At 40.1% G+C, this 15,496-nt stretch overlaps 1 protein-coding gene across 1 annotated transcript in view; it reads left to right on the forward strand.

The window, feature by feature from the left end:
- The window catches only part of cdh13 (cadherin 13, H-cadherin (heart)), a 431,422-nt gene that overhangs the window by 169,605 nt on the left and 246,321 nt on the right, over positions 1-15,496 (forward strand). Inside the window, exon 4 of the mRNA XM_037766589.1 lies at positions 5,679-5,792. Coding sequence (XP_037622517.1) covers positions 5,679-5,792 — 114 coding nt within the window. The remainder of the gene's footprint in view (positions 1-5,678; positions 5,793-15,496) is intronic.

The following is a 15,496-nucleotide window of genomic DNA, read 5'->3' on the forward strand; positions in this document are numbered from 1 at the left end:
ACGAACGGGCTATTGCTAAGTGAGAGAAAAAAGAACGAGGGGGAGCCGCGCAAAGTGGCAGGTAAAAAGGTTAGAGGAAGGAAAGTAAGGCTGCGAGTTATCTTTTCCCAGAACTATCCCGTGGCGAGGCGTCCTTCGACGAGCAGATCAGACGTCCAGCTGAACAAGTTTGTCAGCGTCGTCCTGATCCACCTGCGGAACATTGATAGGTTTTAAAGCGCCTTCACTCCCGCTCCATATCCGCTGTATCTCAGCTCACTGAAGACGTGGATTTGACAGCATGATCTATCTCAGCCCTAACCCCTGTCACCAGTTCCCGCATCCAGCCACTAAAAATACCTCACAGTGCCTGTTTGCCTCCCAGCTCTTCTTCCCCGTCCTTTACAAATATCCCACAGCTGAGACCTGTGCATGATGGGATTGATGCGCTCATCCCCCGGGCTTCAGACTTTCACAGGCAGTGCTTAAAAGTCCATCAACTCGCTTGTGAACCGGTCACATACATATACACACACCACTGACTGTGCTCTTTAGAGACAAAATAGCTTTTATAATCTCTCCCAGTTTTGTGCAGCGTTGTGTTTAACCGCTTCGGGTCCAGTTTTAGATTTTGACATTTGGAAGGTCATCCCCCAGTGGGTTTGATAAGAGTGGCCATTTCAGAGACCGCTCGGTGTGTCTTTTGGTTTGTTCTGGTCGGGTTGTGTCTATGATTACTGTGTCATTGTGTTCTCCCTCTGACCTCTGCGGCTGGGAGGGGTGGATGGGCGAGGCGGTTAGCTGTGTGAGTGTTCGCCGCTGCCCTCTCTGTCCGAGTGTCGGCACTGTGCTGTAAACAAACGGCTCCGTTTTTCCCTCTTACCTGTTCTCTTTCCGTCATTGTGACAGGGGTGAGAGCGGTGCCAGAGTCCCTGTCAGCCAAGAACAGGAGTGTGAACAGTAAACACGCAAACAGTCCCCTGCACACACACACACACACACACACACACACACACACACGGCACCACATCCGTGTGCAGTGCACGTTGTCAATAAAGGGGTTGTACAGTAGGCTATAAAAGACGAAGGACAAAGGAGACTATTTGCATTGCAAATGAAACCACAAAAACCTCAGGTCGGTCTTTTCCCTTTCACATTGAAACTGTGTTGTCATTCTAACCAGGGGCTCAGCGACCGGGCTTGTTGCTGTGTTGTTGCTTTCACTCTCATTGTTCTGTCATTTTGCTCAACATTTAGGCAGTGACTACCTTTGTGCGGACAATGGACTGCGGTTGCAGGGGGGGCAGATCAGATTAGTGTTAAGGATGGCCACCGCTCAAGTCCAGCTGAAATCACATTTACTCATGACTTTTTGCAGACAAAAACAATTTAAAAGTGTTTTCCTTTGTTATAGTTTTTTTTTTTCATCATAAAGGACAGAAAAATATGATGAATGCTCTTTTTCTGCAAAGCCTCTGGAGGATCATTTCAATGTCTGAGCCCTGGCAGGGGAACGAGAGAGAAAGTAAACACACTCACACAGGAAACTGTAGCTTACGAGTAATTGGCAAACGCTGTTGTTTGTGGTAATGAGCGGTAAGGACCATGTTAGCATCTTAACAGAATGAAATGACATTAAGTACATTTTAAGCTCAGCTAAGCTTTCTTTAGCTAACTTGGTAAGTGGCTAAAGAAGCTAATTTGCTAACTAGCCTGCGAACTGAAGTTAGAAATGCACTTTCCCTGGCGGATGTTAGTTTGGTTGCTAGTTCAGCAAACCGAGACACAACACAAGATGCATGGCCATGTTTATAAGCGGGAGACATTCGCAGGAAAGCTATTGTGGGTTGTTGTTCACGTCTGTGACTCTTGTGTTTTGTAGCAGGCAGCTGTCTGGGTGTTAGATAGTGTGATCATCTGCATATGACGTTACTCCTTTGTGCAAAAATTCTATTGGTTTTATGAAAAAACATCTGCGAATAGAGGGTCGTGTCTAGAAGTTAACCTCCAAAATTGTGAAAACTCACGAGACTCGCTGCCCGATGACCTCACCTAACCCTAACCATTCGAGGTCAATGCCTAATCTTAAAGCTTCAGAAGGCAGAACGTTTTTGGCATCGTTGGGCAAAAATTCCATAATAACCTTTCAGCATATTGTAATTCAAGTGTTCTGAGAAATCTAGACTTCAGCACCTCCTCATCGCTCTGTTTTCAGGCTTTAAGAAATCTAGCCTGTGATGGGAGACTTTGACCAATCACAGGTAATTTCAGAGAGAGAGTGTGTTCCTATTAAGCGTTCCTATTGACTGTGCTCTGGCTGGGAGGCGGTGCTTGGTATTTCCTGAGCTGATCTCAACATGGCTGCCGGGTCACAAACTTTCTCATTTTACAGCTAAACAGTGCACTACAAGATGATTCTGAAAACATTTGAGGTGAAAAATCATTACAGTAACAGAATATTGATTCATATTTGACCAACGCTGCCTAGTTTGACCGTTTGATTGGAGTTCGCAAGTGATTGACAGCTGCTCAGAGACTGCTGCTGGACGGCAGACTCCACCTCGGCTCTGATTGGTTGTTTTCCTCCAGTCTGTGAAATCTTGCAGATGCCATTAGGGCCACTTAGGAGCTTTAACCATTCAAGGTCAATGCCCAACCTTAATCATCTCACTATCTTCCACAATTTGTGCTTTACCTTCTAGAAACAACCCTAATAGAGTTGCAAAGTGGGAGGGGATGCTGGTTCTGGCATTTTTCCCATTCTTTCTTCCCATTTCAGTTTGTTCTTCAAAACAATTTCCTTAACATTACTAAACACAGAAACCCAGGACTCTATCAGATAGGACAGATAGGATTATGTGATGACCACCGGTTTAAATTATTTCAACTTTGTTCCGAAGAAATTGTGTTTAGTCCATCATTTTAGCATGGCAGACAGGTCTAGATACTATAAGACTAGTGAATTGATTCAAGATGCATTTTTTTTTTTGTGTTTTCAACTCCATCATCTTTAGCTTCCACTCGCCGTTAGCGGTGCACATCAGAGAATGTTATGTTATGCTCAGTTTCTTGCCGAAATGCACTTTGTGAGATGTATTTAACATCTCCCTCAAAGATTTTATTTACACTAGCTTATACCTTTTTTTTTTTATTAAATAATATATTTCTTTTTCATCTTTTGTACTGATGATTTAGCGGAAAGAGTTTCATGCCGATACAAGCCGTAGAAGTGCTCCAACTGTGAGTCCCCTAACATTGTCTATGGGAAAAATGAATGGGACTTTTACTTCCACTCTCTCAAAGCAGAGCGTAAGACATGTTCTTCCAGAGCAGATATGTACAGTATGAGGCTGCAGTTTTATTTCAGTTAAGCAGGTGATTAATATCCCTAGATCAATCATACCAAATATAGCGCTCTTGTATTGGGTGAAGGATGGAGGCTCCACAAGAAGCCTTGTGATATCACTGGTAAGTTTCCTGCTGAGTGTAAACCAGAGAAACAATATTCTTACTGTTAATGTTGGTGTTTTATTGGAGTACAAGCATTAGAAGAATAGTGACAGAAGAAAAGCAACTCATCACTAATGACACATATTAGACATCATAGCTTCTCCTACTGTAGCAGTACCGTTTTCATCCTACTGTAGTATCTATGTAAGAGACCTGACAAATTGATGCTTGAACTATGGAAACCAGCAGAGAAAAGTCTCTGTGTGGCTGTGTGACCTGTTTTGGTTTTGTGCTTTGGTTGCCTTCTTTTGGTAACGGGTGGCAGATTTGCTCTCTATGCAGGTAATGGCTTCTCTTCTGACCCGACTTACGATTATTTTGGGAGATCAGGATGCATCGCTGAACAGTGCCACACTGCTTGGGAAGCTTTAATTGTATCTCCAGGTAGTAGGTTGTGGAAGACATAAACAGAGCCAAAAATGAAGGCAAAGAAACACAATTTAAAGGATATGAGACAAAATGTAAATATTTTTGTATAGAAATGTATGTTAAATCATTTAAATAAATTTCGTTATTTTTTAATAGTTTGGACCTTTTAGCACTAAAGGCTTATCACAGTATCACACAGATCTGCATACAGTGCATAAGCATGTTTTGTGCTCAGATTTGCATGGGTACGGCGGAGCATTTGTGTGTATTTGTTGTCTCTCCTCGGCTCGTGTCCAGGTGTGCAGACAGCCGACAGCCTGTCCTCCCCTGTAGGTCATCACCTCCATGTTAGCAGCCAGGATTCCAGCCTCCTGTTCATAGTGTCCGTGACAGACATGATTTTCATCACCGTCAAAGCAGAGGGGCCATAACGGTATCAGGGATCTGAAAGTGAAGAAGAGAGAGGGGGAGAAGGGGGGGGATCTCTCGCTATATTATGCAGTACAGTAACAACCACGTCTTTGTTGACAACAGCAGGAGGGTGGAAGATGAAATTAGATTGTGCTATTGTGCTCTCAAGAGCAAAAAATAACATTTCAGATTGGCTCCTTGTGCATGAACAACACAATTGCTCTGCCAAAACCTTGTCATCTCTCATTTCTTCAGTTTTACCATCTCTTCTTGTCTTGGTAACTCTTGCTTTAATGCTTTGTTTTTTGATTTTTTTCCTACTCGTCTCCCCTGTCTTTATTCAACATACGGGCTGAGTAAGTAAAATGTAATCTTTGTAATCCTTAAAGGGCTGTCAAAGTTAACGCAATAATAACGCGTTAAAGCAAATTCGTTTTAACATTCTTTAAATTCTTCAATACGTTACTTGCTGGATACTGGATATTGGCACCATATGAAATCAGAAAACGGAAGGAATCCATCGGTACCAGCCATGTCATACTAGCTCGTCACAAAGGAGGCGAAATAACACTCCAGAGTTAACCTCAATTTTGTTGAGGAAAAACTGGCATGTCGATTTGTAAAGGGGTCCCTTGACCTCTGACCTCAAGATATGTGAATGAAAATGGTTTCTATGGGTACCCACAAGTCTCCCCTTTACATACATGCCCACTTTATGATAATCACATGCAGTTTTGGGCAAGTCATAGTCAAGTCAGCACACTGACACACTGACAGCTGCTGTTGCCTGTCGGGCTTGAGATTGCCATGTGATGATTTGAGCATATATTTTATGCTAAATGCAGTACCTGTGAGGGTTTCTGGACAATATTTGTCATTGTTTTGTGTTGTTAATTGATTTCCAATGATAAATAAATACATACATTTGCATAAACAAGCATATTTGCCAACTCCCATGTTGATAAGAGTATTAAATGATGGACAAATCTCATGTTAAGATACATTTTGAACAGATAAAAAAGGTGCAATTAATCTGTGATTAATCCTGATTAACTATGGACAATCGGGATTAATTTCAATTAAATATTTGAATACGTTGACAGCCATAATTCCTTATTATATACTACCTACCACTCTGCCATTAAAATTGGGTATCACATCAAAAGAGCAGCTTGTTTGAACATCTTTCTCAACATTTCAAAATGCGTACTTTACTGCTTGCTGTGTGTTTGTGTCGTCGGCGGAGTTGCGGGTAATGGCAAACAGGTAATGAGGTAGGGTTGTATAAGAATAATAAAGGACGTCAACACACAGAGGAATACTCCACAACGTGGCCTGGCAAGGCATGAAATGTAAAGGATTGTTCTTTCAAAGTTTAACAATGTGGTTTGTCTCCTTTTGTGTTTTAGGATATCCTGGGTGTTGGCCAGATGCTGCCGTTCAGATCTAAGAGATCCCTGCTGGTCCCTCCTATGATCGTAACTGAGAACCAGAGAGCTCCCTTCCCCAGGGTCATTGGCAGGGTAAGAAACACTCGCTCCTATCATAAACTAAACAAGTGGGCTTGATTTCCCAACAGCATCCAAGTCTTACACTGGAAATATGTCATGAAAAGAAAAAAAATAGCTCAGCCCAGAGAGGGAAAATTGCCCCAGGTACCGGTACAGGACCAATGATTCAATATGTGTATGATTTAAAGCTTTGGAAAATATTATTTTTTATGATCTGTGACAGTTTGGTCATTTTTTTTGTGAATTCGCAACATGGTCTTATTTAGCCCCTGAAAAAGAAACGTATGTTGTCTCCTTCTCCTAAAGTGTTTCACAGCTCCCAAGACAATGCATGGGGAAATATAAATATGGTGACTATAGCTATATAGAGGAATATAAAGAAAGGGAAAAGAGAAGAGAAGTTCTGTGATTATGATTTCACATCAAATCACAGTCAAGCATCGAGTGAGTCCCTAAAGTCATTGCCAACTCCGGTTATGGAACCAGATGCATTAGAAAGTTCTCTGCCTTCACTTAATAACCTTTCATTTCATTGATCTAGTGTTAGGAAACCCTGAAAATGCAATACATTTCAGACATAGGAAGCATTTCCCCCCATTATATCCCATCATATGTATTCTGGGAAGATTATAAGCATTTTACTTAACTGAGTTTTAGCTGAGTGGTATTTCAGTTGAGCTTATATCTCTTTGGCACACCTTGCAGTTATCCTGATTAGATACAAACTCACTAAGGGCCAACACTAAACACGTTATCTTAAATAACTATAGAGCAATAAATCTCTGTCAGTCTGGTGGTATGTCCTTCTAGGTGTATTGCTGGAGACCGAAGGGAGTGCTTTTTCGGTGCAATTAGGACAAGTTTTAATAAACTTTAAAAATACCTGCGCTAATTAAATCCATGCTGTATTTTATAACCGCAGTGGTTATTTCAAAGCAAGCGACTAATATGCCTATTTGGAAATTACCTCCACTAAAAAGTGTATTTCACTGATATTTCTGACCTTGAGTAACCTGGGTATGTTTTGCAGGGGGCGGATTTAGTGATTTTTGGGCCTCGAGGTGGAGCTTTCAGTTCTAATATGATGCTGGATATAGTTTACTGAATAATAATGCATCATATTTTAATTGTTATATTTTGAGAGTCAAATCTGAATCTGCGACGTAACCAGTGACATTTCTCTGTCAGGTAGATGTAGTACTACAATGTTTTCCTCTGAAGTAGAATTATTATTTCAGGGTACAATGAATTAGAATAGTAACATAATTCAATATTTTTCACATCCAAACATCATAATAAACCTATTAGCTGTTTGGGGCCCTTTAAGTTTGGGGGCCCCAGGCAGCAGCCTACCTTGCCTAACAGTAGTCGGCCCATGTTTTGTTTTTTTCCCTCTTGAACCAGAGTGTATTTCACTGGTGATTCTGACCGTGAGTAGCTGTGACTTGGGTGTGTGATGCAACTATGTCATGGCAGGTGTATTGCTCAGGAAACAAGGAAGTGCAGCATTGAGTGGGAAGTTGTTTGTATGAGCGGTCCTCGAGAAAAGCTGCAAGCAGCATCACCACAGGGCCAAGCATTCAGCCCACTCTGAACAGGCATGTTTTCAGCGGGCACTTATAGAAAACGCAGGAACATTTCCATCAGAGTTGTTTATGCCCCTTTCACTCACCACCATCACAGGCTAAGCTTCAGTCAAACTCTCTATCTTTCTTGCCGGTTATCACTTGTGTCATTCAGTCAAAAAGTCTTCAGCAGACTCCTGCCTCCTTGCTCCTGCTTGAACAAAAAAGTTCAGCGCTGGCAGCTGTTTAGCATACTGTTCTTCTGACTGCTGTTTTTGGGCTAATATATGATGGCCAAGGGCTAATCTATGCAGAAAATACTTTACTCTTTATCTCAATCTGACAGTGACTGACTTGCTGTCCCAGATCAGAGTGCATGTCACTCACAGGGCTCATTGAAGCACAGCAATAACTTGCTGTTGTTGTTGAGTGATGATCATGGCCGTGCCCACCGTCGAGGTCACTGAGGCCGGACCTCTGTAGTTTTTGCGAAGGTGTATATAATAAAAGTTGTTAAATAATTGCCTAAAATTACTTTGGTGCGGCAAATATATTGTAAAGCGCCAAGATTACTGACTTGCTCATCTGATCACGTCATTGCTTGTGTGTGTGTGTTGTGAAGTGGATGATCATGGTGGTTCTTTGATTATCAACACCTTGAAGAAGCCGGACAGGCAGCTGAATCCACGCAAAGCGTGATGCAGATAACTGGGGAGTTTTACTCGTAGAAATAATAGCTCCTGTGCGGTTGCACTGTTACAGTGGCCATCCATTATGATGCTGGCTAGTTAGTTTCACTTCAGTGAATTAGCTAGCCAGCTAACGTTAATTCCATCCATACAGTGGTAGACTGATAAACTTACAACCATAGACTGCATATAAGAAGTGGACGTAGTCACCGTGACGTCACCCATTTGTTTTTCGACTGCCGTTTTGAAGCCTCGAGTTCGGCATTTTGGCCGTCGCCATCTTGATATTTGGCCATGGCCATGTCGTTTTTTTGCAACCAGAAGTGACACGGGAAGATGGAGCTACTGTAAGTGCAACCGAGCACTGAATAAGATATTTTCAGGCAACCAAAAAAGTTATATTTATTAATGTTAAAGTTCTACTATGAAAACATGGACAATGTTTGCGACCTGTCCATCACAAGGTAGCTACGTCCTAAAGCATACCCTACTTTATGGTCTATTTGACTCTAAATGGGACCATAATTTACTAAATGAACATCATGCTGTCTTGAAGAAGACTTGAAACTAGCGATTGAAACCATAAATTCATGTTTACAATGTTTACTGAGGTAATAAATCAAGTGAGAAGTAGGCTCATTTTCTCTTAGAATGATTTTTTGCAACCAGAGGAGTCGCCCCCTGCTGGCTATTAGAAAGAATGCTTGTTTAAGGCACTTCAGCATTGGCTTCACTTCTCAGACCTGAAGGTCGCCCACTGCTTACAATGGAATTGTAAAGACTTTTATTTCAATTCAGTTCATCTAAAGGTTTGAAATTCATGTTAAAATGAGATGCCATTGCCATTGAAATATTATCCTAGCGGAGGCTGGTAACATTTACAGATAGATATCAATTGACCTTGTGTTTACTTTCTCCACTGAGACAGAACAAAATGAAAAGAATCAAAGCTCATGCTTTGGGAATGGAAAAGATATGTGACAAGATGAGGAGACATAAAAAAAGAAAAAAAAGTAAGAGATAAGATGAAGGAGTTGAGAGAGGATGAGCAGGTACTGCCCACAGTGCCCATGATAGGATTAGCATTATGTCCCTGTGCTGTTCAACACAAACAAAAACTGACCTGATCCAATTTAAATGTGTTCTTTGGTAATTACAGTGGAACTTATAGGCTCAACATCACAAACAGGTTGCATAATTATAGTGTGATAATTATAGTATTATGGTATAAATATATTATTGGATAACACACATTTTGCTTATGTTTATGTGCTCTTTGAGACACATTTCTATAATTCAAATCCAAAATGTGGGACACGCCGTGAATACTGAGGGTGAGAGAGAACAAAAGTGTAGAGGACGGGGAGAGAAATGAACCGAAAGAATGTAATGGATAATGGATATGAGAGATGGATCATTCATTGCAACATTTAACTTGATTCTCATGGATTATAGCTTGACAAATCATTTACGCTACTGCCCACTGATAAGGTTTTAAAGCTATTGTTATCCAATTTTTGCTCTCCAAACGTCTTAAAATGCACATACAATTTTTTTTTTTGGGGGGGGGGCATGCCCACAAACTCCCCTTCAGTACGAAGCTCAGTTTTTGGACCTCTGTTACCATAGTAAATAATTACCCTTTCATTAAGAGACATATTTCTGATGTGAGTTCTGCGCCTTCAAAATACTAGAATCCCAGCTGAATAACATTTTGAATAAAGATTGAGCGATTCTGTCCAGCACCAAAACAAAGCAGATAGTGTTATTAGTGTGGATGTAATTAGCAGCAATCTTCTAATGGGTAAGCTGGCTGAAAAGAGAAGCCTTTGCTTTATTGTAAGCTCTAATGACTTCTTAAGTTAAAAAAGGACCATGCTCAATTTATGCCTCAAAAAAATCACTTGATCATAGAGGGAAGAGCAGTTAAAGTCACTCCATATTGAAGTGTTTTGTTTGTTGCCTGGCCGTTTAAGCATCATTCTATTGTAATGACTTCAACATAGTGAAAGCCTCCATTATTGGCAACTTAATACGAGGACAAGAGGTGGACTTTTTATCTGTCTCTTACAGAGATACATTTGACGTTGCTGCTGTTTGTTTTGGTTTATTTTTTTACTTCGTTAAAAGCATGTTGTTTGTATTCAGGGTGTAGCAATGTTGACCTCAGTGTCAACTGCGAAACGACTTACATTACAACATTCGATATAATATAATGTAGTTTTCTTCTTAGACATTTTAAGTCTTCATTATGTTTTTTTTTTTTTGGCAATGAACTAGATGGAAGAAAGGAGACAAAATTGCAGGTATATATAATAAACGGAGGCTTCGATTAATACTTCACAATCAACCTGTCAAATTAAGTGATCCAATTTCACAAGCTGCTGCAGTCTTTTTCCTTCTGAGTGGAGCTTTTACCAAGCTCAGTTTTGAAATTGGGAATCTGCAAAACAAGCCAATCTTAAAGCCCAGTGAAGCAGCGTGTTTTCTCCTGTTTAAGTCGTGGCGATGAGTTCTTAAGCTGTCACCTGTTATAAATCTTAAGAGCCGTGTCATATAAAACACCTAATGACTGAAGATGGTGTGACTTGCCTATGAATATTACCATAGTCAAATACAACTGTAATTTTGTTGCCTAACTGAAGAAAATTAACTTTTTAGCTCTTAGTCTACTTCAGTCATATACAGATGTTCAATCTGTGAGTCACCCCAAGCACACCATATATACTGGAAGTAGCAGGGCAGGGATGTGTTTCATTTTATATCAGTTGAAGATCAATGAAGGCTGTTGGACCTTGGAAATCTGCTGGAAGATTGGATTTTGCCAAGTATTGAGAGGGAACTACTTTATACAAGGTTATCTCAGCTAAACGAAAACAATAATAATACCATTTTTCTACACATTCAGAAACTTAACTTAAGAAATTACCAAATATTACTGATCCAGATATGACGTATTTTTATACGCCACTAAGGAAGTTAAAATCACCCTGGGTTCCCTCGATTCCCTCGATTAGGATTATTGCAAAAAATAAGCTTTGTGGCAAACACACGTTTATGATACCTGCACGTTTTCTTCAGCACGATAGTCTTCTCAAATGAACAGCACTTTTCTGACCTTTGAAGTGTAAATGCAATCGCCAGAATTAAAAAGCTAACGTTATAAACAAACTACGTACACCATGGTCACATTAACACGAGTATAAACAACGAGACTGTAAAGGCAGACTAGTTAGCTTGATGACGTTTAGTAGTCTCATTTAGACACTTGTTAGCAACTGCCTTTTGACATAAAGTGGGGTATATGTTGATGTATTTTATCAAAAGAGCAGATTCCGTAATTTTTTTTTTTTTTGGAGGGCATTGGGTGGGGGGATGGGGGGGTAGGCGAGATGACTTGACAAAATCGGCCTAAATTTTGTCAGCACGTGCCTTGGGGAAAGTAACTCATGCAAAAGCAAAATCAATGACAGTGAGCATCCAATAACATTAAAGGTGCTCTATACGATATCCAGAGCATAAATATAAGGGCAAACAACTATTTGCTATGTAAAGACATAGAGGAGTAATATCTACCTGAGCAGAGAATGAAGTCACTCTCCCTCTGTATGTGTTATAATCCGAGTTTCTCTTTGCTTTGTTGACATTGCTTTGCTTTTAGTGCATGTTAGTGAATGTGAGCATGCCCCACTGGCTAGCTCATAGCTGATAACACCATCCCGACTGATGGCGGTGTCGCAGAAGATTAGCACCCACCCTCCGGTTCCCCCCCCAGGTGAACACTGTTAGCTTTTTCAACAGTGTTGCCTTTATTTCACTGTTAGCACCGCTAGCTACGAGCCGCCGGCTCAGCTTTTGCCATGTTGAGAGCCGTGTGGAGGCATTTTTTCTCCAATGGGGACACCAGTTGCACTGTGCAAATTGCTATGTGTGAAATATACAGAAAGTGAATATGGTATGGTTATAGGTGGCCATGTTGAAGGAGAGACAGCTACACCTAAAAAAAAATCTCAATGTTCTGCTTTCAAAAAAGCACATTGGTAATACATGAACTCTAGGATCACACTTATTTTTTATAGAACCATCTTCTTACATCTAAAAGCAATCATTATCGAGGAAGATGGTCTTGGTCAGTAATGATAGGACAGATCCTGTGCTCTGAATATCATGAACACATGAATAGATTTCCATATTTTATTCTCAGCTCAAACATCCAAGTGATGTACTACGTCAGGAAAGGCATTGCAAGTGAGTGAAAGCAGAGGCATCTATTTCCAGAGGTATTGCATCAGGTGATAGGCTTTCATGAAGTGTTTTCAAAAAAACATACAGTAGGTTCATTTTGAAGTGAAAAATGTCACCCATAGTTATTTTAGACAAGGTTGAATATTATATTTCCAATTAATTGAATTGCCAGCATTTCCTGATTGAAAACTGGTTCTTTCTGACTTGTGATTCTTTTCTCTTTATAACGTAAACCATGTGAATTTCTAGTAGGGCTGTCAATCAATTAAAATATTTATTCGCGGTTTAACACATGATTGTCCATAGTTTAGTTTTAGATTAATCGCAAATTCATCACACATTTATCTGTTCAAAATGTACCTTAAAGAGAGATTTGTCAAGTATTAAATAATCTTATCAACATGGGAGTGGGCAAATATGCTGCTTTATGCAAATTTATGTACGTATAAATAAATTATAAAATATGCTCAAATCATAACATGGCAAACTGCAGCCCAACAGGCAACAACAGCTGTCAGTGTGTCAGTGTGCTGACTTGACTATGACTTGCCCCAAACTGCATGTGATTATCATAAAGTGGGCATGTCTGTAAAGGGGAGACTCGTGGGTACCCATAAAACCCATTTTCATTCACATATCTTCAGGTCAGAGGTCGAGGGACCTCTTTAAAAATGGCCATGCCTATTTTTCCCACACCAAAATTTTGTGTAGGTTTGAAGTGTTATTTTTCCTCCTTCGCAACAAACTAGTATGATATTGTTGGTACCAATGGATTCCTTAGGTTTTTTAGTTTTGATAAGGTACCAATATCTTCAGTCTAATTTGAAAACTGTGCCCGCTACAACCTCTGATACAAATTAGTGCCGTTAAAACAAATTTGTGTTAAAGAGTTATTATCACGTTAACTTTGACAGGCCTAGTTTCTACAGGTAATGTGATTCTTTTGTTGCCTCTAGTTTCTTTCTCCCCTTCTCAGTTATAAAATATTCTAGGATAAAAGGCCATAACAAAAGTTCAAACAAAAACAAAACACATACAAGAACAGTTTTCAAGTTTTTTGAGGTCGTATTACATGCTAATAACGTAATACGTTATTAATGTTTCATGAATTGTTGCAGGTGATGGATGATGAAACGGTTATGTCACACATGCAATGTTTTATTTACTGTATATTTGAGGTTGTGAAATATGAGGAACTCCTGATGCAATTACAAGGACTTTGTTGGAGAACTTTTTCATAGTTTTATTTTATGCCTGCTAGGTTAACAATTGGTCCTCTTATCTGCCTTTTTTGTTGATTTATTTGTCATCTTTCTATCTCCTTTTATGATACTTTGAGTCTTGGAAACTTTTATATAATGAAATTGACATGATGCAGTGGGTAGAAATGGAGCAAATATGATTAAAAAAAAAGTTATTTTTATAAAATGGTGACTATATCCTGACAGTAGTGCATGAGAAAGAAATAAATCATGTGCCTATTGTGCCGGTTTCCTCCGGTGCTCCTAACGGCATCTGCAAGATTTCACAGACCTGAGGAAAACAACCAATCAGAGCCGAGCTGGAGACTGACGTCTATGAGCAGCTGTCAAACACTCGCAAACTCTGATCAAACGGTCAAACTAGGCAGCGCTGATCAAATATAAATCTATATCCTGTTACTGTAATGCCTATTTCTCGCCTCAACTGTTTTCAGAAACATCTTGTAGTGTACTGTTTAGCTGTAAAATGAGAAAGTTTGTGACCCAGCAGCCATGTTGAGATCAGTTGAGGAAATACCAAGTGCTGCCCACCAGCTGAAGCACAGCCAATAAGAACGCGCTCTCTCTGAAATGACCTGTGATTGGTCAAAGTCTCCCGTCACGGGCTAGATTTTTTAAAGCCTTAAAACAGAGCCATGAGGAGGTGTAGAAGTCTAGTTATCTTTCAGAACACTTGAATTACAATATGCTAAAAGGTTATTATGGTATTTTTGCCCAATGATGCCAAAAAATGTCTGCCTACTGAAGCTTGAATACAAAACCTTTCATCATTTGAATATCAGGTTTATTGAATACAATAAACAGCAGAATTAAATTAACTGGGCAGATTAAATAAAAAAATAATCTCTTTCACACTTTCATTTTGTGAGTGACCGCATATTTAATACAGGTAGACAAAGCTGTATTAGTTGGATGCAAACAAAAGTTCCCAATGGAGACAGACCTCTTACTCTCAGTTTACCTCATTAAAGTCTGACAAGAGAAAATATAATTGTATTAGTCTCTAATAACACAGTTTGAAACCCAATTTAGCTCTTTGCTATTCTGAAGTTTTATCAGCCCCGCAGTCATTAGGACTCCCAGTGGAGTATGGAAGCTGTAAAAAGGTGTGAAATCTCAGTTCTGTATGTTTTCAGATATCATCATGCCAAATTACCAGAGTTTTAAGTTCAAGCTATTTTCCGCAGCATTACCCCAAAGCATACTACTTTATAGCGAGGATTTATTAATTGTTTTGTCACTGATGAAGGATTTTGCTTGTCCGGCTCGACCCGTGTTGAACAGGCCAAAGAAGATGTGACACAGCTTGTTATTTATGTGGCAGATTATGAATTGTGTGTCGTTACTTAACGGATGGAACTCCTCCAATAGCAGTTAATTTCCTCTCGCAAGAAACTGCATTGTTTAGTTTTCTATATAAGTCTGTGCCGCAGGTAAATCATACCACCTGAGTCGCCTTAGAATAAAAGGTCAACCAACAGCCGTGCATTTCGAACCCTGCGGGCTCTACATTTATCTTACGCGGCGTTGATGTATCTCTACTCGTCGGGGCAGCTTTGTTCTAGATAAGACCGGGCGCTACGAGATCAACTGCATCTCTCAACGCCCGCAGAGACTAACATAAAAAGATATTCCGTACTGAGCCCTGAACATAATAGATAATTGTACCCTGGAGAGAGCACGACCACAGCACAGAGCCATGGGCCTCCAGCTCACACCAGCACTGTACTCAATACGGTCCCTGTGAAGCAGCTCCATGGCCTGGAGATACCAGGTTGGTAGTGAAGGACAGTGGAATAGAGTGTGTCAAATCATTAGTTGATATTTTTGGTGGACGATTGTAGTCCACGGGGTGGTTTTTGCAGATTTCTCCTCTGGTGAAATGCAGGGAGATAACAGAGAGTCAGCAGATCCGTTTGGTCCACAGGGGACACAAATTATCTCTACACTATGCT

The sequence above is a fragment of the Sebastes umbrosus genome, chromosome 4, assembly GCF_015220745.1.
Source record: "Sebastes umbrosus isolate fSebUmb1 chromosome 4, fSebUmb1.pri, whole genome shotgun sequence".
Taxonomy (NCBI): Eukaryota; Metazoa; Chordata; class Actinopteri; order Perciformes; family Sebastidae; genus Sebastes; species Sebastes umbrosus.